General features: G+C 39.8%; 1 protein-coding gene across 1 annotated transcript in view; it reads left to right on the forward strand.

The window, feature by feature from the left end:
- The first annotated feature begins 15,633 nt into the window (after positions 1-15,633).
- ARFGEF1 (ADP ribosylation factor guanine nucleotide exchange factor 1) overlaps positions 15,634-27,064 on the forward strand; it is an 86,994-nt gene continuing 75,563 nt past the window's right edge. Inside the window, exon 1 of the mRNA XM_040061355.2 lies at positions 15,634-15,897. Within this exon, the coding sequence (XP_039917289.1) occupies positions 15,774-15,897 (124 nt within the window). The 5' untranslated portion in view covers positions 15,634-15,773. The remainder of the gene's footprint in view (positions 15,898-27,064) is intronic.

Below are 27,064 nucleotides of genomic sequence, written 5' to 3' on the forward strand. Positions count from 1 at the left end.
AAGTTCAGCTCGTCTGGCCAGTTCCCTGGAAGCCCTTTGACACTATTTCACTGCTGCAACACAGGAAGTTCTCACTTCTGCTCCAGTGTGTCTCTGTGGGTTACCAGCCACTGCTGTTAACACAACACCTACAAGCTCCCCTCATGGGCCAAACACTTTGTGCTGCACCCTACAGAGCTCAGAGGTTGGGTTTTGTTATTCTGAACACTAGGGCAGAGGCTGTGCGAGGGTATTATGCCCCCTACTCCAGACGTGTATTGCATCCCAGAAAGTTTTCACTACCTTGTGTGTAATGAAGAAGGTCCTATACCATTGCTCAGAGTGAACAAAGCAATGTTGAGACTGTGCCTGGAAAACCTGGAAGTGTTAAGGAGAACACTGCAGAGCCTACAGGTCCATACTAACTGCCACCAGGATTTTTGGAACTGCTTCAGCCTGTGAACAATTCTTCTATATATTAACTATTTGAAGGAATACATTTTCAAAATAGTAACTTAAGACCAAAAAAAACCCCTTATCTCACACACATTATAGATTTTCTTTTGAAGTTTTTGTATTTATTTTAATGAGGTTTCTTTTGTGAGAAATCAAGTCTTTTCCAAGAAGCTGAGTAGAAATAACGTGAAGTTGCTGTCATGCTGAAGGCTGTTTAGAGAGCCAGTGGATGCAGTCCACTACCTGTCAAATACACACTTCCCAACACTGCAGATAATAAGTGCAACCTTCAGCAGAGGCCTCAGCAGAGGCCTCACTGCAAACATGTCTCAAGACCAGGATATTCCTCAGACAGCAGTCTTGATGCAGACTGGCTAATGAATGTTGGGAAGCTCTTCTACAACACTCTCCTCTGGAGCTGAGAGTAGGAACATCACATTTTCACAGCTGTCAGGACTGCAATTTTAAAAAAAAACATTAGTCTGTGGCAGAGTTTTAACAGAGAAAGAAAGGTCTCTGCACAGCACCAGGGAAGGGCTCCTTTGCTGGTGTGCCTGGCTGCAGATCCACTGGCACCCAGCCCATTAAAAACAGGGTTGTTTGAAATTGATGGAATCGCTGTCTTGTTTTTCTTTTGCCTTTATGAAATCATAAACAACCCATTGGTGCTAAAGTCTGAATATGTACAAAAATAACTCTTTCCCATTCAGGTGTCTGTTGAAGGTCACACAAAAAGGTGATTTCTTAAAAATTCCTTTTTGGATTCAGCAATTTCCATTCTGTTGAAAACAAACAGTATGTACATAAGGGAAAAAATAATCCCAAAAGACAAATGATTATTGGAAAGTTTTATCCAAAACTATACCAAGTACAGTTATGTACCATGTTCATGGCCTAATTCTGAATGCACAGAGCCAAGGTGGGACATCTGGAGTATGTTTTCTATTTTCACTTGTTATCAGGACTAAAAATAAGGGCAAAGGACAGAAGTCTGTAACACGGAATAGAGGAAAAGTCCAAATTAAGTAGCAAGACTATGCCCTAAGAGAAGCAGAGATTAACTAGTATAAAAAGGCATTTTTATCTTTAACCAGGAATAAAATCACTGAAGCACCAATACTTTAGAAAAATGAAAGAAAATAATGCTGAATAAAGCTGATGTTTGAAAAATCCAGAGCTGCTGGGTCAGATGACACATTGAGAGAGTGAACAGCTATCTGTGACTAAACAGGCGGAAGAACAAAACTTAGAAAAAAATGGCAAACAAGCAAAGATTAATCATTTTAGATTGAATGACACTCTCTGAGGAGTATAAAAATAACTTCATCCTGCGCAAGTAAAGTAAACAGATACTGCCAGGATTATTTCTAAAAGTAACAAGCACAGAGGACGAGACGGACACTAAAATTAAGAGAGTAACTTCTCTCTTCATCTGATGGTGTCAAAGCCCATAATCAAGCTTCTTTTACCTAAAAAAACACCTGTCTTTGGAGTACACCCATGGGCACAGTGTTGATTAATATTCAGTGACCTCGTGACATATTTTTGGTGTATGTGGATATTAGGAAGAGATAAAAGGTATATATCTAGTATTGCTTACTACCTTACTTGGCAATACCAGTGTTCCCCCCTCCATGCAGGTTTGCACTTTACCTCTCCAGCTGTACATGTGGATAAAGCCTAACACAGCCAAGCCAGATTGGTAGCTGCTGTGTGCAGAAGCAGAGCAGTGGATTCCATACAGAAGCAGCAGAAGTTGTCTGCATTATATTCAGGGAGTAGTTCCACAAGGGAACATGCGTAATTGTAAAAAGAACCACGTAGCTCCTATAAGGCACTGGAAACTAAAACAGGGTTAAGATGAGCTTCCTCTATGGAAAGCCTTGCTTGCCATAAAATTCATCAAAATATTGATCCCACTGCATAGCAGAAGTGCATTTCTCCTTCCACTTCTCTTTAAACACCCACAAGGCCACACAATGACAATTCTTCTCAATTCTCCTGCATTTCAATGGACTTTCATAAGTGCACAGCTTTTCAAGAACAGATTGATACCATAGCTGGATAGGATAAAGTTGCAGCACAACCAGTATGCAGTATGAAATTAAAGATGCAATAAATTCCAAGCAGAAAGCAGCATTGCAACACAGGAGATGAGACTTACACCGGAATGTTTCTAAGGAAGCCTTTCTTAGGCTTCCCTAAATCTTGACAATGTGTATCTATTTAAATCACACTTCATGCTCAGATTCACTGGAGTACAGGAGTCAAGGCTGCAAGGAATGCTAAAACTATTGGATATGTATCATTTTACTTGCCATTCAGTGTGGGAAATTATTTTAACACAGCCAGAGTAAGTCTATTTGCCTAATATATACCTATTTTAAGAAGGAACAATAAATAATCCTTAAACTCTGCAAATTTGTTATACAAAAGAATATAACATACCAAGGCTTACACACGTAAATCGTGAACTCTCTCTGTACTTCACATTAGGTGCTCCCTGACAATTACATACACCACCATAAAAAACATCCAAACCTTTTACAGCACAGTTAGTATATTTCAGCATATTGACAAAACCTGGCAATAATCCTACAGCCAAAAGCTTTACTTCAGATTTATGAGATATCCTAGTAAATCTACCCATTCTTATGTGTCAGATAAATATAAAAACAGGCACCCTCCTGCTGGGCCACAGTAATGCAGGATACTAAAGAACAAAGAGGTGTCAGAGTTATATAGGCTTACCAATGCTGCCCTTCACCTTCTGGTTTTCTGTATTCATTCTCTGGGGTGGCAAGCCTCAACTTTCACCTGTCTGGGAGAAAAATTTAATGATCTTTCTGCTCTGAAGGTGGGATTTAACTCATCTGACTTCTGTGTCAAAGCTATTTATCTAAACTAAATCGACTTGGTTCCCTCTGCAGTTCGTAGAGAAAAATAAAGAATGTAGTGGATGACAGGTCACATCTACCTGAGACTTGGTGCCATTGGTCCTGCATGAGTTACTCATTAGATGTTAGTCTTTTTGCATAGCAAGGGTCAGCCTATGGGTCTTAAAAATAAATGTTATTTATTTTAGCTATAAATATTTGCCTAACAGAAAATAATGTCCATGTAATCAGCAAACTGTCTAGATGTATTTCTGTCACATAGCTTTAACTCAGGCAGCCCTAATTTATTCAGCCACCACAAGTGAAGCCTGGCATCTTTCAGGTGCTGTGGACCATGAATGCTTCTCCTTTTTTGTCTCTCACGTCTCTTTTAATCCCACCTGCTATTTTTGTTACTCTACATTCACATTTCATTTCTTGTCCTTTTATTTTGCTGGAGAGAGAGCCAAAAAATGTATAAATAACAATTAGACATCTAACACTAATCTAATGAGTTAGCTGCTTGGTGAATTCTTTTTTTCCTGGACAGATTTTTTAGAAGTCAAACAAATGCTATTACACAGAATACAGAAAATACCAAAGACACACAGTATACCAGTACCTGAATAATCAAACAATGCAGAGTATTTAGATTCTATCATAAGACAGTTCCAAATCTGTCACTGAAAATAGCAAATTCCAGGACTGTTAAGACCTTACGGATTTTACCCCAGCAGCTGCCTGGATGTCAGCTGCCTGCTGAATCCATAGTAAACACCCCTGTAAACAGTCAGTATCCTCTGTAAATTATCTCTTTTTCTTGTTTCTGATATTTAAAGGACACTGAGTGTAAAGTGAAAATGTTACCTTTTTATGTTATAAGAATGTATAAGAACTCCATGTTTGATGCAAATTTTCAGTAATGCAGACTAGTAAACAAATAGTCAAAGTAAGCTATAACCTCTTCAGCTTCCCACTGCAAAACCAATCTTTTTCTTGTAAAAGTCAATACCTTCATTAGAAAAGAAACTCACTGAGTTTTTTGTGAGCAAGTAAAATAAAATGCAGTCACAGGCTGATGGTAAAACATTTATCAGGATTGCATGCGTGAAATAAATAACTTTCTAGTAAACGATGTAGTAAAAGCAACCTCAGAATTTATGCACAGAACTAGTGACTACAGATTTTTGTATTCTGTGATTTTTTTAATTAATGTTTTTGCAACTATTGCAATAAAATGTATGTTTGCAAATACACCAGACTGTTTTAATACTATATTTCACAGAGCGACCACATTTACCAAATATGCACAAATAAGCAAAGCTTGCCTATAAAACATTGCTGTTATCTCTTGGATTTTTCAACCAGAGCACAGTCAGCTTCCATAGAGGGCTCACACCTTTTTCAAAGGACACAACCTCATTCTTATACAGTACATTGTGAATTTAAAGCAAATTTGCATTTTAATCTATCTTTGATACAGCACCACAGTAAAAAGTGAAAATGGGAACTTAAACCTCCACAAACTTGGAGAAAATTCCGATGGGGTCTAATGTGATATGAATACCTCAAATTGCTGTTATAAAGTAATGCACAATTGTGTACCTTCCTTTACATGTTTCTCCATGAACAATTATGTCTTAGGATTAAGGCGGCTATCTTGAAGGTGCCATATATCCTGCTGCACCAAAAAAGACAGAAATTCCAGGTGCCCACGCTGAATGTTCTGGTTTCTAAGTGTCCACATCTGGACTGACCATGTAAGAGAGCTCACTGCCAGCATGCTTCATTTTGAAAAACTGCACCCTATTGCATCCTTCTTAGATGTGTTCATGCCATTTGTGCACATTGTTATCCTTGTTATTATATCCTTCTGCACAATAATACATTATTTCTCTTCTAGAATGGTGAGCAAAAGAGAAGCAATGTGCTGACAAGAGTTTAAACCAGGGAAAGTTCAGGAAGGAGAAACTAATGAACAGAAGTGGTTTGTCAGGGGAGTATTTTAAGGATGACACTGTCAGCAATCCAGAGGCGTGACCTCCATCCTATGCAGACAAAGTAGATGAATTCATGCTATAATCTGCTATTAAATCAATGTAGCTTAACTTTTACTGCTAAATGTATCTAGTCCCAGAGCTAGCCAAGAAAGTAAGTTTGGTCCAGTTATATATAAAACACCATAAGGATTATCATTAGCATTGATTTGTACTGTTAGGTATCTATAACAAGGACCCTGTAGAACGATCTGCTGCATATCTCACAAACTATGATAAATGAGATTTGCACCAGCCCAACAATGTTTGTTTGACTTTCTGTCATGGGTTAGCACAGTTTGTTTTTATAGTTATAGAAGAATGTAGAATAATTCTCCAGGTCAGGACCTAGGAATTGCTTTAGAAAAGACAGGGCCCTATCAGAGGGTTAGTTGGAATATTGGCATCTGTTCTGACCACTAAAAATTGTTGGCTGCGACTTTGGGAAGTACCATATAAAACCCCTTGATTTCCTGTAGGTGGGTCCTTTTTCTTCTTTCCTTTGGCCGGAGAGAGACAGGTAACATTAAGTTGGGCCTGCTGCTACCCCCGCTTTTTGCGAGGGGAAGCTGGCCTGAGGCCTGGCCGGATTCCATCGGCTCCCGGGTGAAGGGAGGGAAAGGAGAGGTTGCTGCTTCACAACAATTACTTTCTCTAAACTTCCCTGGAGCAGGGAGAGATCTCTGCCAGGCCCCTGATAAGAGCTATGGGCACCATTTAGGCCGAGGCCACCCCAATTTACACTGAGGGGTGGGATGAGAAGACATTTATGATCCTGCCTGTTTTTTTTGTGATTCTGGACTGCCCAGGTGCTCTGACCTCTGATGTTTCTGTGAGTTCTTCCTCCCTCACCAGCGCGGCCTTGAACATCTAACACCACAAGCTACAGAGGGACAGACAAAGACTCTGGGCAGATTTAACCCTTTCCTGGCAACATGAAGCTTCCAGAGCCTGGCCCTTCTCGGAGAGAGTAAGAAAGGACAGAGTGAACATAAAGAAAAAAAAACAGCATGAAGTCAGTAGAGCAAGAGTGAAAAGACTATTAGGACAGAGGATTGAAGAGTTAGTTGTTCCATTCTTACTTGAGCTGTAGACATGAACTCTATATTTAGATCATTCCTTTAAATCATGAGAAAGATATGCATTTGAGGAGATGATTGTTTTGATTTGTGTGTGGATTTGAGCAAAGGTGTTTGTGATGGACTAAGTAATATTAATCTTATAAGATGCTTAAACAGAGATAATGATGAGCTCTCTGTGCCAGTGAAGAAGTGAGACGATATCTCTGTACCTTGAGATAAAGGATCCTTTGCTTTAGAGTTACTCATCTTTAAAAGGTGACACCCCAATATGAAAAAGTCTAAGACCCATGACCCATAAGCAGCTTGGAAAACTGCTCCTGGGAGGGTCACAAAGGCAGGTTTCTCCAGGCAGTTGTTTTTGTCACAGTTAAAAAACCCACAAGAGAACTGTTCTAAGTTGTCAGTGGGATCCATGACTCTAAGAGAGACTCTTCCCCTAAAGAATTGATGAAAGACTATTATCAAATAGTGAAACTGACTGAAGATTACAAGTTTTGTCTCTTTATGTTGTTTTGTAGGAAAGTTAACAGTTTGTAAGAGGAGAGACGAGTGTTTTTGGAGTTTCATTCTGTTTTGTTTTACTTTTTTTTTCCCCAACTTTTTTTTTCTATTCTTTTAGTGTGTGTCAATAAAACTCTTTGTTCATTTTTAGGGTTGAGCCTGCTTTGTTTTTCTCCTAGTCTCTCTCCCACAGAAAGAGTAAGTACTAAGACCAGAATTTAGTGAATGTGAAACCACTAAACTTTCTTAGCTACAAAAATTATAAATTGAACTTCAATAGTACCAGTGGCACAGCAAAATTTTCTGCTAGCCACTGTCCATGCTTCTGTATAGAAAGACTTAAAATTATAAACCAAAGAAACAGCATACAATATAAACTTCCAGACATCAAAATTTAACACTCCAGGTCTGCCTGGGTCAAAACCCAGACAGCAGCAGCTTTAAATGTCATGAAAAACCATCCATTGTACATGCTGTGAAACAGTCACTTCAGTTTTTCATGATCCAGATTGCACATCAGCTGTGACATTTGACTTGAAACTAGAAACATAATGGAAGTCTAATCAAAATTGTCGCAGGTGTTTCAAAATGTCTTGTAAAAATATTTGAGTGAGTACACAGCTAGCAAACAGTTAAGTTAACTGGCATATTAGAATGAATCACTGCAGTGCTTCTTTAATGTCTTTCTTTTAGGCAAAAGAATCCATCACTTCCATTCAATTTTATCTTTTAAGTTACTAATATTAAAAATCTTTCATTCATGTCATGAAGATCACAATTTATAAAGTATATGCTCATGTTGGAGTTTTTTCCCACATCCTCAAGCATCAGTTACTGCATTTTTGACAGAAAATGACCCACTGCAGTTGCTGGAGGAAACAATCAGGCAGATTGAAAGCTCATTTCATGGCATTTAAAAGTGGTTATTGCTTCACTCTCATTGTTTCACACCTTAATTCACATGACTTCTATGACCTCTCTGAGTGTTTCATATACACTTTAAAATATTAATATTCAAATACTTGGATACCACCCTTGTTATTCATTTGACTTACCCTGCCCAGAGATTTAAGGGATATTTTTCTCCAGCTAAATTCCATTCAACTTTTCTCAGCTGATTTTCATTTTCATCTGTTCTTTTCAACTTCCATTTTCAACTTTTCTTTATTAGCAGCTCATTGAAAGACATCTGCATAAAACTTTGGAAATGCTCAAGTTCTAAAGTGCTACAGTGAAAATTCACCTCAGATCAAGGGGAAAAAAAGTCATCCAGCATATAAAAATTAGATTCAGACTAATGTTTCATGCACCCAATTTCTAGGTTATTTAATTACTAATCTGTAGGACAAGTCAGCATGCTTTACACTGATCATGTCACATCAGTCACAAAGACCTTCAGGAGACTGAAGCTAGGATATAAAGGTGGAACAGATATAATTTCAGTAAATTTGTTACTCTTCTCATTTGTCAGATTATTCCCATTTTTTAACTGACACCGGAGATTAAGAATGTGAGACAAACTATATACTGTAGTAGTCCTTCCTATTACAGGTGTTTGGGGAGGTAACTAACTAACCAGGCTCACGCACAGAGTAATCTAGGAAATCCATAATGGTAGTGACAGCACCTCCCAGGAAAAAGGGTAATCATGTTGTGACTTCCTCCTATTCAACACCTTCTCATTAGAATCCCATAATAGTTCTTTAGCAATTTTATCTTCTGGAGTTGGCTGGGAGAAGCAATAAATCAGCAGATCTTATTGACAGATTTGCCATACATTCTCCAAATGTCTTCTTTTGCAGTGCAAAGGCTCCCAGGAAATTGCCAGAGCTTTTTATTCTTGGCATTTAGAGACAGAAGTATTTGCCATCATGAAGGAGTCACTATACTGGCCTGAATTTACTTTTGCATTTTTGCGTAGTGTCACTAACAACAATAACTGCACAGTAGGATCCTGGTTCAGGTGAATACATGCTATGTTCCTCAAAAAGCACTGTCTTCTTCAACAGTGTCCCAGAAAATCACCTTTTCAGAGAGTTAGGGCTTGTACATCCATAGAAGGACCTTAAGTTTGAATAACTACTGAAGAATCTGTTTTAAAACCCTGTATGACCAATCTTTTTAAAATTAATTTCCTTCTGTCTGTAGGATGGATCCTTATATTCCTTCATTCACAGTATCAGGGAACAATATGCTGAGATGCCATGGAAGCTGGGAACTAAATTATTCATCTGTTAGCAGGAGCAAGATGCAGAACAAGTTGATAACCCTTACAGGTAGGCTAGGAGAAAATGTGCTTCCACAGAAAAAAAAAATAGAAAAGGGAATCATATTCCATCAAATGCACTGGTAATAACTTCCAGCGTGTTAATTCAAGCTACAGCCAGGAGCCTTTGATATCCTCTCAACAGTTTTCAGCCACAATTCAAAACTTTATTCCATCAACCACAAGAGATGGGACTTTTTCTTCACTGCTCTCCGACATTTTCCCTACATGTCATAAACTGACAAATGGCATGCTTTGCTAGTATGTTTCCTCACTTAACTGTAGTATCAGGAATGTATTTTAATACAGCAACAGTCTCCACTTTTTAGCTTTAAGGTATGAATTTGTCACTTTGAAAGAGCCTCCTTGCAGTGATTGATGTTTATTTCCTTATTGGTCACTCCAGGGTGTCATATGCTTTTGTACAAATGTTTGGAACAAACCTACCTACTGGTGTATATTCCCTCTGCTAACAAACACTTGCTTTTTTTCCTCATACACTGCAACAGTGGATATACTGCAACCTGTTAGGATACTCACTCTATGAACAAATTGACCTCTTCAGTTCCAGAATTTATGTTAAAAAAAAAAAAAAAAGCCTGAAACAACAGAAAAACCTCTTAAAACATTAAAGTACATTTATGATGAGTGTATCCCTTGCAATTTGGTTGACAGACTGTGATCTTTTGCATAACTGAACATTGTGGATTATGCTTCACCTATTTTTACAAGGGTGGCAGCCCTATGAGTCCATAAAGGGACCGAGAGGAATGCTTGGTCTGTACCTCAGTATTACACAACCAAGCACCACCAGCAGACCTGTTAAATCTTATGCATTTCAGTAAGAATCTTGGAAACTTCTCCACCAAGGTGCCTGAAGTTGAGAACATAATCACAGCTTCTCTCCTGTTCCAGGTTCCCATCTGTCAGATCCATCTGGACTCTGATCCATTACGCACTGATTATCTGCATCTGGTACATGAAAACAGGATGGGAACGGATGCAAAGTACTATACTGGAGCTAAAGAAGGTGACAAGTGAACCACCATGATTAAAGGTTCATAGGCAGTGGCAGGAATACACTAGTCCTATCTATGGACCCATCCATCCTATATATGGGGTGACAAATAGAGACAAGGCTGAGTGCTCTCTTTCTCTCTTGGAAACAATCAAGAAAATTTATATAAAAAGCAGTAGTTTAAACCACACTTCAAGTTGGCATAAACCAATACTATTGCAATTAAAAAAAAAAAAAAAAAAAGCGCCTGACCTCTTCTTACCTATTTTCACGTTCTTGTGTTATTCATTCCCCTGAGCTAACGCAAACATCTATGAGGCTGCCTGCTGAACTGGGATATGAAATATATCTGGATTCAAAATAGTCTGTTCCTTGTCAGGTTAATTTCAATGTAATTAAATTCTGAATAAAATTCAGCACATAATTCACCACACAACAATGCAAATGCTTACAGTGACAAAGGAAGTAAGAAACATCTAGGCAGAAGAAGGAAGGATTGCATCTGTAGTAGTTCTGTCTTATTCTAGCTTAAAGTGATCACAGTCTCATTATCACTGTGCTGTTTCAAAGCTCATCAAGATGATTTAAGAAGACAGTGCCACCATGAGCAGCAGTCCTCCTCATCACCCATATTCCCCACTCCCCTTCTTGAGTAAGATTTACTGAATATGAAAGTAAGTCTGATCAATTCACTGATCCCACTGAAACCTAACTTTCTTATAAAACTGATTTTTGGCCGAATCACAGATGAACTAACTGACGGCACAGTTACACAGCTGGACCAACACAAGAAAGTGGATGGGAGCTCACAGAGGTGAAAGAGTTCCCTTTGGGAGGCAGAACAACTGAAAATAATCAGCTTTTTCTAAGCATAAAACTGCACTTTTACTATTCCTTTTTACTGCTCATCTGACTTTTAAGCAAAGGCTTCTAGTCCTAGCTTATCAGCATTTTCAAACAAGTGCTACATACAATTGTTGTACCTAAAGCCAGCAGAAGCAGGTGCTAATTGTTCCCTCTCACATGGAAAGTTCTCGGCTGTTTTTTTACTAAACAAGTATCTAACACTCACGCAAAACAGTTTAAATATATGAAACAATATAAATAGCTTCTGGACTATTCCAATTAAGTGGTAAATAAAAATGTACTAGACTGTAATATTTGCAGTGCTTCTCAAATACACATTTTTCCCTTGTGCTGCTCTATGCTTGAAAGTTAAGCCCCCAAGAAAGCAGTGATGGTTTTATGCTTTAGGACATATATACTACATGCTTCTTTTAGATTGGACAGAAAACATTTCTCAGGTTTGATTGAGCAACTATATTTGATACATCATGTTGCCAGCAGGCTTAGTAGCAGTTTAGCAGAAAAAACAACAGTCCTTTTCCACATGTTCGGGACTTCAGAAACCAAATAGGAATCTCTACAGCTATGAGGATTACAGTTCACTAGTAAATGTCTTTTCAGACATTTACTAGTGAAACAAATTACTAGTAAAGCAAAGATCTGCATGCTGCATGCTGAAACCAAAACAATTCAGGCAATAGAATCACTGTATACAACAAGCAGTTGTATTACCTGGAAGGCAGGAAGGCTCTGCAGCTCTGGACAGGCTGAATCGATGGGTCAAGGCAAACCCTTTGAGGTTTAACAAGGCAACAAGGTCAATTGACAGGTCCTGCCCTTGGGTCACAACAATCCCACACAGTGCTACAGGTTTGGGGAAGCGTAGCCCATTGGAAAACGACCCGGGGGATGTGGTGGACAGCAGCTGAACTTGAGCCAGCGTCTGCCTGGGTGGCCAAGGTCAATGGCATAATGTGGTCAACAGGACCAGGTAGTGATTGTCCCCCTGTACCTGGCAGTGGTGAGGCCACACCTTGAACCCTGTGTTCAACTCTCAGCTCCTTAATAGAGAGAATGGCATTGAGGTGTTGGAGCATGTCCAGAGAAGGGCAAGAGAGCTGGTGAAGAGTCTGGAGCACAAGTCCCATGAGGAGTAGCTCAGAGAGCTGGGATTCTTCAGCCTGGAGGAAAGGAGACTCAGCAAGGCCCTTATCACTCTCTACAGCTACCTGAAAGACTACAGCCAGGTGGGTGTCAGCCTTTTCTACCATGTAACAAATGATAGGACAAAAAGAAATATCCCCAAGTTGCACCAAGGGAGGTTTAGATTGGTTATTAATAGAAATTCCTTCACCTAAAAGGTTGTCAAACTTTGAAGAAGGCTGCCCAGGGAAGTCATTAAGTCACCATTCCTGAAGGTATTTAAAGGGCATGTAGATGTGGCACTTAAGGACACGGTTTAGTGGTGGACTTGGCAGTCAGTGCTGGCTTTACAGTTAGGTTCAACCACCTTAAAGGTCTTTTCCAAACCTAAATGATTCTAGTTAGGAATCCATGTAAGACAAATATTCTAAATCTTCACCTTGTCATTCTTATGAGTTTTCTCATCCTCCTTTCACTAGATATAAACCACTAGCTTTCAAAGCAATCAGCAAAGAGTTCCTTATGGTCTGTAGTCTCTGTAACAAAATCTTCCCTCAAAATGCTTCCTCAAAGTCCATAACTCTTTTTATAATTGACCAAACATTATTTTAATAGCTGGCTCACCTAGTAAATGAAGCTGTCATAACAACTGACTTTATTCAAAGCACTGGGACCCAGCACACAATCTAATCACTGTTCATATCTTGTCCCTAACTGAGGGCATGGGACATTTTGTCTTCAATGCTTATATAATAGCTCCCCTGGGATTTCCATCCGTATTGACTCAGCTTTGGGAATGAAACTGAATGTTAACCTACTGGACAGGTGATTTACAATAACATCTCCCTGTGTAACTTCAGAAGCAGGCTCTACACTGTTGCAGAGTTTAGGTAGTGTTTGCCTTGTAACTAGAATGTAGATGTAGATTGCTAGCTCTGCCAAGTCACAAATTGAGTTAACAGAGCAGCAGTTGGAAACTGAGAACAGAATTTGAAGATTCAAACTACATTAAAAAATACCCAAACCAAAACAAGCATTCATATCAGAGCAGAAATGAAAGACATGGAACTAAATCTCTTTTTGACAAGTCTTTTTCTCCAGATGCTTCAACAGTAATTCTATATGCTCATCTAAAACACATTTTACATGTAAAATGATCTTGTGTACAGAATACAAAAATAGACATTAATATGAACAAAACAGATAACTGCAGTGCTCAGTGCTCTTTACGTACAGATACCCTTTTTCTTCATATTGCAAGTCTATTTCTGCTAAATGGACTGTGAAAATCAATAGCAAACTCCATTTGCTCAATAACATTTGTAAGCTCTGACTTGGCTAAGGGAATCTAAACTCAAATGGTTTGTGCAAACCTACCAGCAAGAACTCCATGGAAATTCTTAATTTTTGCCATGTGGTCACTAGCAGGCAGCTTTGAAAGACCAAAGTAATTTTGACTGCATTTCTGAATTTGCACCTATGAATAAATTAAAAAAAAAATAATTAAGATTTAGCCAACAGGCAAATGGTTTCCCTGTTATAATAAATTATAAATTATAATAAATTTCCAATAATAAATTAGTAGAAATAATTCAGGTATGGTTATCAATTTTGCTGCTGAAGACACAAGCTTTTGAATAACTCAACACAATCTGAATACTATCTTTTTTTCAGGGATCAATGTGCTTGGTAATATGACCTTCTAACGCTCTCACAAAACTGTTATAATTCTAAAACCAGATCCACCCTCTTCCTATTTTCTGTACTGTTTATCACTTAGGTGGCAAAATAGCCAATAACCAGAAAAAGACGCTGGTACAAATAAAGTAGTTTCAGTAGAACAAGTGTTTTGCTCAAACAGTCAGGCCTTGCATTCACCTTTAGCAGAATTCCCCAGGCTAGTGTGTTCCTTAAAAAGCCAAACAGAGATACCCACAAGGCAACAAGTCACTCTGGCACAAATAATTTCTCATTTGGCAAACGGTGTTAAGCAGCACTGGGCAGCATTAGATGTCTCTTCACCGGAGAGCTGAGATCACTGTACCTTTACTAATGCAGCTACAATGGCTCTGTTGTAGATAAGGAAACAGGTGCTCAAATCAACTCCTTACAAGGCCTGAGCACAATGGAATGACAGCCTGGGCAAACTCTCTCAAATGCTCCAGGAGGGGGTGGGGATTAACTTCCAAAGGTTGTGATCCTAACTGATACAGCAGGACCCCTGATTTCCACAACCACGCCTGCTTTCTGCACACTGATGCTATAGCCTTGTCTTGAAAGGTACATCTAGAACTTCTGCTCTTTCATTTCCAGATTAATTTCGAAGATATATATATATATATATATATATATATTTTAAATCAGGTAAATTTTTTCTAAACCAGACCTGCCTCCAGTTAACGCCAAAATCGACTTTTAAATACTGGTGCACTAGTGCTCCTGAGTGCAAAAGCTGGTCCTGGTATGTTTTTGCTGCTTACCAGTTAGGCAGGGTCGACCTGAGCTTTTTATTGCTTTTTTTTTCAATGCTCTATACTCCTAGTGCAGGTGCAGAGAGAAGAAAGGGGGGACGACAGCGCTTTAGTTAGAGGATGCAGGTGATGGAGGAGGAGCACCACACGAACTCGCAGGTGCAGCGCTCCCGCGCCCGAGGCGAGGCGCGGGCCAGGCGGGGAGCGGCTGAGGGAGCGCCCCGATGAGCCCGGACACCTCCCACGCTCTAACGCGCTTCTCCCGTCCTTTCTCCCTCCCTCGGCGCCGGGGACTGCTCTCCGCTCGCTGCCCCGCTCGCCGGAACCCCGGCTGTTTCTCTTCTCGTCAGGGAAGGCGGCGGCCGTGGAAGGAGGGCAGCTCCTCTCCCAGGGAGGCCCCTCTCCCCAGCCGCCGCGAAGCCCGCCCTTCAGGGGCAGGTGGCGCATCCCAAGGGAGCCTTCCTCCTCCTCCGTCTCCTCCTCCACCTCCTAGCGCTGGTGGCCCGGAAGGGAAGCCCTGCCCCTCCTCCTCATCCAGATCCCAGGTGGCAGCGGCCATCTCCGTGCGTCCGTCTTCTGTGCCTCCCGCGGCTCCGCTCCACCTGTAGCGCGGCCGCGGGGCGGGCAGATACGAGCGCCCCCCGCCCTCCCGCTTCCCTCCGCCCGCCCTGCCTCCCGGGACACGGGCGCCGCTTCCTCCCGCTCCGGCTGCGGCCCTGACGTCGCTTCCTTCCAACATGGCGAGGGCAGGTTGCTTCTGCGGCCGCCGCCGCCGGTGCTGATGGAGGCGGGCGCGGACCGGGGGCGGCTCGGGGACTGACGGGCGCCGTCCGCGCACACACGCATCGGGGGCGGGAGGAGAAGGGAGGAGAAGGATTCGTCTTCCCTCAGCCGCGGGGGCTGGCTGTCGGCGCCGCCCGGGCCCACCCCAGCCTCCCCCGGGGGAGCCGCCGAGCGGGTGTCGGGACGCCCTGCGAGGGAGCCCTTCCCCCGCGGCCGCCGCGGCCCCTGGAAGCGCTCCCGGTGGGAGAGGCTGGTGCCCCGCTCTCACTTCCCCGCTCCACCCTCCTCCTCCTCCTCTCACGGCTCGATCGCGCCCATGTATGAAGGGAAGAAGACGAAAAACATGTTTCTGACCCGGGCCCTGGAGAAGATCCTGGCCGACAAGGAGGTGAAGAAGGCGCATCACTCCCAGCTGCGCAAAGCCTGCGAGGTGGCACTAGGTGAGGAGCAGCCCGGGCGGGCAGGGAAGGGGCGGCCAGAGGTCGGGGTGCGCACTTCGGGGCCCCCTTTGCCTGTGCGCGTTTGTGTTGCGGGAGGGCCGTGGGGCTTCTGGGGAAATGAGGCAGAGGGGCTGCCCTGCAGGGAAGGGGCGGGGGCGGTGGGGTTGCGGGCTGAGCCGTGGCACAGGTTCGGGTCGTGCAGCACAGGCCCCCGGAGGTGTGGGCGCCCTGGGCTGCGGGCGAGCATCGCCCCTCGCCGGGAGCGGCCCCGTGCTGACAGCAGCGGCGAGGGCGCTGCGGCGCCCGCCGGGCTCTCCTCCTCCTTCCCTCCTCCTCCCCTCTCGCAGGATGAATAGGCAGACACGGAGCTGAGCTGAGCTGACCTGGAAGCAGACGGCCGGCGGGGAGGGAGCAGGTGACAGGCAGCGGTGAGGGAGGAGGGACGGGTGAGGAAGAGGGGGTGGCGGAAGAGCGAGAGACAATGACACCAGGCCGTGTCTGGAGCTGGTGGCCCTTCGGAGCCCGGAAGAGGGCTGGAGAGGGAGAGAATGGTCTGGGAGATGTGCAAGGGAGAGCCTTAGGCGAGTCGTTCCTGGTGGAGAAACAGCTGATGGGGAAGAGAGCTTCCTTGATGCATGGCAGAGCTGGAGCGGCCACGGATGATAACAGAATCACAGAGTTGTTAGGGTCGGAAGGGACCTCTGGAGATCGTCCAGTCCTGCCCCTGTTGTTGGGTTCCCAAGATGTGGGGACGTTTGCCTGCTTCGGACCGAAGGAGGGGTGTTGGGTTTGTAGTGCAGCTGTGTCAGCGCCACCTCCTCTGGAAGCGTGAGGGAAGTACCGGTGCTGGATAGTACAAAGCACATGTAGGGATCCAATTACAGGCGGCTTAAAAGGACAGCTTGGGCTTCACGATTCTGACATGATGAGTGCAGGCGGGGCTAGAACCTCTGTGACACAGTACTGACATATTTACTGAAAGACTTCTAGAGAAGGACCTGTTTCATTTAAGTAATATGTAAATGGATTGTGTCCCTCCCTTTCTAGTGTAATTGTTTCTGTTTTGGAGGTAATTATCATGATTTTGTACAGTAATAACATCTTTAAATGGATTTGTTTGAAGAGATAACATTAAATTGAAACTTGCTTGTTTTAAAACTGAGTGTAAGTATTCTGAAGTTGTTCTTCTGTCATTCTGTTAATTGGTATGTTAGTGCTTACATTTTTTTAGAAAAAAACAAAACAGTCCTTTTCTTGATTTCTTTGTGAAAGATCCTGACAGAGGGAGGGGGAGAAATAACCATACTAAAGCTATTTATTTCTTCTTAATTAAAATCGATGAGAAATGGGGGTTTTTTTTACACTTTTCATATATCACTAGCATGATTAACAGTAATCTTATGATTTATGCACTTTAGACTGTGCATTCAAGGTAGAAATAAAACAGAGAAGTGGTTTTTTTAATTGGTAGACAGAATTTCTATCCAATCTGTATGTCATCCATAGAATTAGACACTGGTATTAATCTTGTGTTTCTGCTGTACTTTGTTTCAGTAGCTTGATCTATCTTAAGTATCATCCATATCCCTCCAAGCTTGGCTCTATTGTGTTCTGCAGATTATAAAGCAAGCTCTCTAGACTGCCACTGCCTCTTGTGTCATGTAAACTGATTTGTGTGAGAAGACTCTCAAGCACACATCCCTGTGGTTTCTATCCTACAGCTTCACTGAATCCTTCTGTGGATCTGATGGGGCTTAAATAGGAAAACAATGTGATATGGGTATAAAAACCGTTAAGGCAGGAAAGAAGAAATGCAAGATTGTGTGTACTACCTTATGTATATACGGGGCTTCATGAACTTGAAGAAATATCAGACATGATGTTAACTACTGCAGAGGCTTATTGAATTTTTTGTTGTTGTTGTTACAGCACAACAAAATACAGTTGGTGGTTGTAAATTTAGCGTGGTCCATGGTCTGGCTTTGGGTGCGATCAGAAGTGGCAATGTGTAATTCCTGAGTAGAGTAGTGCTCATGTCTGTCTATTAGAAAATTTTTGGAGAAAAGTACATATCATCCATATTTCACATACAGTACAATTGGCTGTTAAAGCTGAGCTGTAATTTTTGTAGCAGTATTTGAAACGGGATGCACGTGTTGTGCCCTGTCCATTTAGCTCCTCATCTGTTGAGACTACTCTTTTGCTGGATGCTTCTTTGCCACCTTAAGCAAGGGGTAGGGACTTAATGCTGAGATACTGTTTTATTTTGAAGTGCAGCAACATTAATGATCAGACATCAGTAAAATTTTAATTTAGAGTTGAATTTAATTTGGTGCTAAGTCTGGCAAAGTCTAACTTTACAGTTTTAATGGATTTTTTTAAATGGTAGTTAAATAAAAAGTGGTTTTTAAAAATCATGGCAGTACTTCCATATCTCCATATCTGCTAAACCAACTTTTTTTTTTTTTAAATTTATTTGATTGTCTAATTAATTGGTCTTCACTGAAGTTATTTGTATTCTCCACTAAGATCTTTTTTTTCCAATTGCATGGCTGTAGTAAAATGTTGCTTTTTATTTACTACTAATAATAGGTCACATATTCTAACTAATAGTTGGTACTAATTCAGGCTTTTTTTGTTTAATTCTCTAAAGCCACTATTCATATTGCTTTTTGTTGTTTGTATAAAATTATCTGCTATTGCAGTATTTGATAAACAAGCAATGATCAGAAATACAGTATCCCTGTACAACAGAAAAACTAACAGTAGCTCTGCTTTTTAGATTGAGTTTAACAAGCAGTATTTTAAGAATCTTTAAGCTCTCCCTTTGTCATTTTTAACCTCCATTTATTTTTTTATTAATCTGTTGCATTCCATTAAGATTATACATCATCTATTTTTAATTTGTGAATCTTAGGGAGAAAAACCTAGCAACATTCCAGACTCTGGCAGTTTTAAGGTGTTAAGGTGAGGTCCTTCTAGTATGACCATTTTTCTGGTGATTAGAAGATAAGAAAGCAAAATACTAATTAAGTGTTGCAACCTGAATTATAGATGTTCTTTGGCTTTTTAACACGGATGAAATTAAACCTGATGCTTAGCATCCCATATTTGATGATGCACCAGGTTGTGTCTGGGTTTGTACAGAACAGTTGAGTTTAATTTAACTTTGTCCTTTCTGGGAGATTTTCTCTCGATGTGGAAAACATGAGATTTCTTTAATCACCTAATGAAGTACAGCTAATTTAGAACTTTGTATTGTTTACTTTCATAGCAACAGCTCTTAATCTGCGTAAGGAATGAGTTTATCCTTGAAATTGTCCTCTTGCAGAAAGCAATAGGGCAGCAAGCTGTCAGAATGATTAGATTTAAAAGCTCCTTTTCCAGTGAGTTACCTCCACTGCTGTTTCTGTATTGCTTTTCAGCCGTGCTACAGTTTAGGAAACCTTACTGTAAACATACTATGTTTGCATAAATGATGAAAGGTCTTGGGGAAAAAAATCCTCATCTGAACATAAAGTTTTTAATAGACTGAACAAAAACTGTTGGTGCTTCATGTCAAAATCTGCAGCATGGATTTATCTTTCTGAAAAGGTGGTTTCAGAGCATTAAGCTGGACAAACCAGAATGCCCTGCTTGTATAACGTCTGCTAATTCAACTGCAAATCAGGAGTCAAACAACTCTTCCATAAAACTCCAAACCACAAGTAATATGAAATTATATCTGGATATGTGCCTAGTATGTGCTTTAAAGAAAAGTGTGCATGTGCTGCCCGGAGTTCTGGAACTACCAACTGAAGAGGGCCAGAACTTCGTTTTAAAAGATTCTTTAGTGCTCCTTCTATTGTTTATTTTTGTCTGTCACGCAAGAATCCTGCTGGGTGGTGTAGGTCTCATGCAGTGTGAAAGAAGCATCTCTGTTCCATTTGTTCTGCCTTTCCATGAATGTGTGGGATGATGGAGCAGTGGGCTGCAATTAAGCACGTAGTTTCTCTGAAAACAGATGATCCTTCGAGTAGAACTAATCCAGAGGAGTGTGGGTTCATCTATGTCCTTATCTGCACAGATCTGCAAACGACCTCTCACCTACTTATGCTTTTCTGTCTCCCTTTCTATCTTTCCTGGTTTCATCTTTTGTCTTTCAAATATACAAGCAATCAAGATACATGAGAAGGAATGTGGTTAACAGATATTTAATACAGAAATGTGTGTTTGTGTTGGAAACTGAGTGCATTGGAAAATAATGTTTCTACACTATAATGAACAGTTAAAAATGCATTTTGAAGACCATTATTGTGTTACTGCACTGAAGTTAATTTTCTGGAGAAGTTGTGGATGAGCTAAATTCCTGTTTGTATTTTGAATAGTGCTGTTCTTGATAGGCTGCCTTCTATTTTCCATGAAAACTAGTTGTCCTTTTTTGGAAACTGAAGGTCAGAATTTTTGGACTCTTTTCTATGTTGAATACAAAGAAATTGGTATTGCAATATTCTGTGTTGTCTTTATGTGCTGTAGGCATTTATTTTCACAATATACATTGCACTATGCCTCATAATATTTTTTTTTTCCGGTTGTAATTGTCCTTCTGAAACACTTATTTTTAAGCAAGGAAGATAAATGGAGATTTCATGCTAGTAAAAACCAAGATGTATGTTTAAAAAAAAAAAAAAGACAAAAATAAAAACCCTCTGAAAATTGCAGCTGCCCTTCCCTGCTTTTGTTTGCTTTACTGAGCTTGGGCTTTAACTAACAGGCTTTCAGTCTGGTTAAAATCTCATCTACTTTTGCAAAGATTTAAAGTTGGCTTGTTAACAGTAAGGTGTGTTGGCCCTATAAACCGTTTTCCAGGCTGCCTTCAGCATTTGATATGTAAAGTGCTGTTTATGTAGAATTTATGGAGCTAATTTAAGGAAAGTTGTCTGTTTAGATATTTTGCTGTTTCAAATGTAATCAGATCTTGGCTGTGCAGAATGGCAATGCTGATGAGATTAAATCTCTCCTGAGAAAGGGTATGGTTGGCAAGGTATATGTAAAAACAGTTTTCTAGAGAACAGGGTAGTTTGTATCTGGGTCAGAAAAATGTTAATAGAGAATTAATATCAAATAGTATGGGCTTGTCTTGGAGGTTAAAAATGTTATTTATTTTAGGTAACTTTGAGTTTAACCTGAAATACGTCTTCAGTTAAAGCCTTTAATGTTTTGAAAGTTTGAACGTTGATTTTCACAATCTTTTAAAATCTAATCTTGAAAGACGTCAACATATCTTTGTGACACAGGACAGCTTTTAAATACCTGTGTTCTGCTGCATATTTTAGAGCCTTAATTAGAATTTTGAAGCTTAAAATTAGAAGTCGTTGCCTTGTAACCAGAATGCATATGTCTGTTTCTTGTAAGAACTATCTTTACTGTCTTGTGGGCTTCGGTCTAGTTGATTTTTCTTCCTATACCCTTTTCCAATGTATAACTGGTGTGATTGTAATATTTTTCTTTTTTCTCTTGGTTCTTGTTTCCAGCTAACCACTGTGTCAGTCATTCAGGATGACAGCTGTGTCTGTTCTTATGTGTCTTCTTCATATACAAATGAAAAAATTAGCTCAACTGTTGACACCAGTTGTACATTCCAGACTTTTTCTAGAATCTGTCAGAGAGCAGTCAGTATTGAGATAGTATTTTGATAAGATTTTCTAAATATGTAAGCTTGTGCAGTTGTCAGGAAGGATTTTGGTGTTTATAAAGGGGGAAGCATCAATCATTGGTGTTCTAGTCAGTTTGTCCTGTTCTTGGCAAACATCCTAGGTGAAATCATGGACTTACAAAGATTAGTAAGATTGTCTTTTGGGGGGGCAATTAGCTGTGAGTTTGGGGGTTTTATTTGTGTTGATACTTTTATCAGATTGCTGATTAGTTTGAACTTTAAATGAATGCTTCCAGGACCTTGGGAAACAAGACCTGTAAACTTGCCTATGACTCCTGTTCTGCAGCAGCCAGTAGTAGATCAGTGACTCAAACAGGCAGGGGAAAAGAGTTTTGGGTTTTCTGTATCCAGCTGGAAAGCTTTCCTATGTGATGTGTAAATTGGTGGTTTGCAGGGAGAAAATACTCTGGTTCGTGAAAGACAGTTACTGTCAGTAGAGCTTTGTAGGCTGAAGAGACTTGGGAAACAGCTCTGCAGATTTCAAGGAAGGAGGGAGATACCATGGAAATACAGCTGAGCAAGAAGTTCGGTCCTTTTTATCTGTGAAGAAGGCAGACCTTTACTCTGTGTGTTTAAAAGACAAAAATAATGCATAGTAGCTGTGCTAGTCAGATACATACAGACCAAGAAGTATTCTGTGCATAGTTCATAGTTAGCCTGTAGTTCTTTCCCATAAGTAAGTAGTAGAAGAAACTATAGGTTATACTTAGGCAAAACAGACCTTTAAGAAAAATCCCATACAAGAGGTCTCCAAACAACCAGTGAAAACATGAAATGCTGCTGTGGGATTTTATAGAAAGAGATTATTGTACAAGGATAGTTTAACAAGTGGTGGCTGGTGTTTCTATGAAAAGCACTTAATATGGTAACCTAAAATGAAGAAGAAAACACAAAACCCCAAACCTACCAAACACCAACAGAACCTCCTGCACCCAGCCTATGTAATTTATAGATACTGTAACAGAATGCAGGGGAATGTTTAAAAAAAAAAATCTGTTTTGAGGGATAAGGTAGATGATATTTGTTGTATGATGCTTTCCATTTTCAGTATAAATATAGAGAGACACTAAAAATAGATCTGTCAAGCCCCAGAGGTTTGAAATACCTGGCACAATTCCTTTATTGATTTCTAATCAATCTTGGGACACTGAGAAAATCCTGAAGGACTGGAAGACATCTGCTACTGTGCCAGCAATGTTACAAGGATTACCTAGGTAATTACTAGTGTCTTGGCTTAATGTTGATCCCAGGCAAAGTAGTGTAGTGACTGATATATATATGTCAGTGAGAATAAAATTGGCAATCAGCAAGGATTTGAGAAAGATTTAAATTTTTTTTTTTTTTAAAGGCAGGTCCCCTAGTAGTTTTAAAGTTTGGGGATAGATTATAAGGTATTTTCACCACTTATTAGTCTTCTGTAACTCTTATGTTCTTCAGTTCTTAACTTGAAATGATTAGAAGTAAAAATTGCCAAACTGGTAGAAAAATGGTTGATAGCGTTTCACTAGAATTGCTCAATACTAACAGATTTTGGTTTGAGGGGTTATTTTGTGATTTTTGCTTGGTGAGTTTGGTTTGGTATTTTTCCCACCCTGTTTTTCACATTGCTGCTTTGCAGTCTAGCCTTTGTCTTAGCTTTTAGGTATTCTTCTTGGTGTTGGAGATTTTGCTTGGGTTTCTGCAGGAGTTTCTGGATTTGGTGGTATTTGGGGGTTTTCTTTAATTTGAAGTTTTAAATGCATTTGTAGGTTATGCAATTTCAGTTGGGAGGCAAGAACTTCTTTTAAAAAAACTTGAAGTCTTGAGGAAGCTGAGCTCTTGTTACAGTGCAGTGGTCAAGAACAGCTTAAAAGCTTAGGGAATGTGGAGATTGTACTAACTCTGTACCTTACGCAGCTTAGATCTGTTTTGTCAGGCGTGGATGGGCTTTCTGTCTTAAGTCCACGCTTTTTATTTTAGAATTGTATAAACAGTTTAATAGCATAACTACATTTTTCCAAGACCAAAGGTATCCTTTAAGAAGACATTTAGGGCATGATTGGTTTGGACTTTTATTTTTTAATGACTTTCAGGTTTGATATTTTTTTTTTTTTTTTTTTTTTTTTTTTTTTTTTTTTTTTTTTTTTTTTTTTTTTTTTTTTTTTTTGTTCCTGTCCCTCTGTTTCTGGTTATTGATGGATGTTATGCTCTTTATTACTTGTTTTTGTTCAGTTGGTTTATGTCTGTTCAGTGCTCTTCAGGGTTGTGGTTTTTTTTTTTTTTTTTCATTTCATGTATTTCTTATGTTAGAAAATTATATTTTAACGATAATTGAAGTTACTTGCCCTTGAGATAAATGGGTGTATTCAAGCTCTCTTTTTTGTTGGCTCAAACACAGAGGGAGATAAATTTCAAGAAAATGATCCATTAATAATACCAATTTTGCACATACTGCCTTTAGCACTTGCTGTTCTGATGATCTCCATGGGCTTTGTAATGTTATTCCTACTTTTCAGTTAAAAATAAAAGTGTAATTAGGTTTGTAAATATTTCACATGAAGATATTTTAGCCAGTGCTGGATCCAGTAGAGTGTTACTCTTTCCTTCCCCGCCCCCCCCCCCCAACTTTAAGTGTCTCTCAGGTGTCAGTTTGCAATTTGCACTGCAGTTGGTTTGAATGACCAACGTGCTTCAACACTGCAATCTGCAGCTTTGCAGTTTGAGGGAGAAATGAGGGAGGAGATATTTTTAGACTTTGAAATTGAGATAAAACTACTGAGGTTTACTGAAGATGTTAGCATTTTATACTACAATCTAAGCTGTCTAGTTGGGTAGTATGAGGTAGACTTTCAGAGTTTGAAATCTGTAGATGAAAAATAAGTAGTGTACCTCTGATACAATTTCTTTGGTAGCTTCCCATCTCATATTTTAGTTTTCAAACAGTGCTACAAATTGACACAGTGTACTTTTAATGCAGGTTGTAAGACTAAACTAAGGGGAATGCCCTTCCAAGCCAAGATATTTTTTGCAAAGGTGTGGTTCTGCTGTGTGTAAAACTAACACTGCTGCATGCTTGGGAGGTGATCTTGCAGGTGTTAACGGTGTGTATAAAGGTCTGGGTGGTACTGTTACCTGGACTGAGGGTGCAGCAGCCAACATAAAGACACAGAGTTCTTTCTGCAACTCAGGAAAGCTGGAAAAGACAGAATCTTAATTTGGCTTGCTTAATTTGGCTGGTGGACATTGATGCCTGCAAGAAAGCTGGTGTGGGTCTTGTGTGAATTGTAGGGAAGTGAATACGAATAAATTAACGTTTGTTTTCATTATTCTGAAGTGGAAACAGAGCTTTGTAACCTTAAGTAGAATTGCTGGAATAGAACAGCTGCATTGCATGGAAGTTTGAAAGCTGGATACAAACTAAGTGTCTGGGAAGTGTGATTAAAATTTTCTTCACCTGGATCAAAATGAGACTTGGATGTTCTCCACTTGTGATTTAAGACATGAAACCTGATTTTGTGTGGTTTTGCATATAAATAGATCTTAAATGCTTAGACATTTTGCTGTAGAGAGAAATAGCTTGCTTCTTTAAAACTGTAGCTAACACTGTGGGATATATAGTCTGTGGTGGTTGGTGATGTTTGTAGAAGCTACAGGTTTGTATCTTAGCTCCTTTTCTTTTCCTCTCTGCACCTAAGTTGGACCTCCATCCCTTAGTCTTGCTCAACAAAATCCATGTTCAAATTATTGACAGCCTTTTACATTCTGGGAAAGGCAGCACTTGGAGTGTTCTTTCCTTGTTCACCTCCTTATCACATGAAAGCTGAAGCTGCTGTCTTCTTGATTACTGTCCAGGCCTTTCAGTGATGAGCTTGAGGCAGGTGCCAATTTCTTTGACTGACTGCTGCAGTTTGTAACAGTTTATTTAACAGTAATTACTTATACTTTCTCCTTCACTCATCTTGTGCCTCTCCTACTTGTTCTTTAAGAGCGCTTTAGGACGTGTGGTTAAAAAACCTGTAAATTTAACTGTATTGTTAAATAAAAAAGATTTTGCATAGTCAATGCAAGTACTATTTTTCATAATACTGTATTTAGGACTATGGATCCAGTGGATCCAATAAACATGGAACTGAATGCCTGAAATTTTTCACAGTTTGGTAAGAAGCAGTGGTAAAAGAAGCAGTTTCTGATAGCATGGCTGGCAGCATGAGTTAGGGTTAATAATACTTGAGTAGAGTTAATACTGTTTAGTGGTGGCCTTTTGAGTAGCCTTCTACTTGCTGCCTTATGGGCATCTGAGAAAAGGAAGAATAGTTGTCATATGAGTAATTGCCTTAATTTATGTGTTCTGAACTTCTAAAAAAATTTATTGGATGTAAATAAAAGATTGAACATTAATACAATGAAGTCTTAATTTTTAATTAACGCATATGTGCTGTACTGAAGGCAGTCACACTGGAGCTTTCAGTAATACTCATATTCTTACTTCTTATGCTCTTTCAAATATCTTGGTCTGATCTATTTCTTATATCAGCACTTCATGAAGAAATCAGGACTTCAATAACAGTATGGTCACCTTGAATGCTTCCTTTAAAGGAGGTCACATCAGAACTTCTGATTTAAAGTTTGAGCTTGCTAATACACATTCAGAATTTTGTTTGGGTGAAAGTTACAAACTCTATATGGTTGTAACCTTTTTGGGGGCATGCCACAGACAAACTTAAGTTCATACTTTATTGTTATCCTTTTATATTACCTTTATCAAATATAACTGGGATTTGTGAATTATGTAAACAATCAATAAATTGTAGTCTTCTGGCTGTCATCTTGTAGCTGGAAAAGATAAAGATTTTCTTAAAATTCAGAGCTACAATAGAAGGGAAATGGCTTAGTGCTCTTTTAATTAGAAGGTTACCAGTAGTGCAATTCATGTGTCGACTTACATGTGACCTTTAAAATTTTAGTGTCTGAAATGAGTAAGAGTCTTGCAGTGTCATATGTTTTGTTGCTCTTGAAGTTACTGTAGAGAGCAGGCTACTTAATGGGAGTATGTTGTGGGTGTTTTGGGGGTGTTTTTTTTGTTGCAGTTTCTCTCAGTATCATGGACTTAAAATTGCCTTCTGTTTAAGTCTGAAATAAAAGTTAGTAATCTTCAACTTTTCAAAATTACCATTAAACTACCTATTTCCAAAGTGGAAAAAAAAATTACGCTCAGATATGTAGATTTTTCTCATTTTATGAAGAGATCTTTTAATTTGATTCTTAAACTTTGACACTACACAAGACCTTACTGCCCTTGTTTGTATCTTTTTTTTAAAAAAAATCACAGCTCTGGTCATTTGACAGAACAGAAATAAACCTCATACACATTAGAAATGTTACAGCAAATGATTGTCTGTGTTGTCAGGAGGATAATTAAAAAGCCTGAAGATTCCCTTTTTGCAGGATGTCTTAACGGTTACTACCCATAGTTTGATCAGTTTTAGGTCTGGA

The sequence above is a fragment of the Hirundo rustica genome, chromosome 1 (genome assembly GCF_015227805.2).
Source record: "Hirundo rustica isolate bHirRus1 chromosome 1, bHirRus1.pri.v3, whole genome shotgun sequence".
Taxonomy (NCBI): Eukaryota; Metazoa; Chordata; class Aves; order Passeriformes; family Hirundinidae; genus Hirundo; species Hirundo rustica.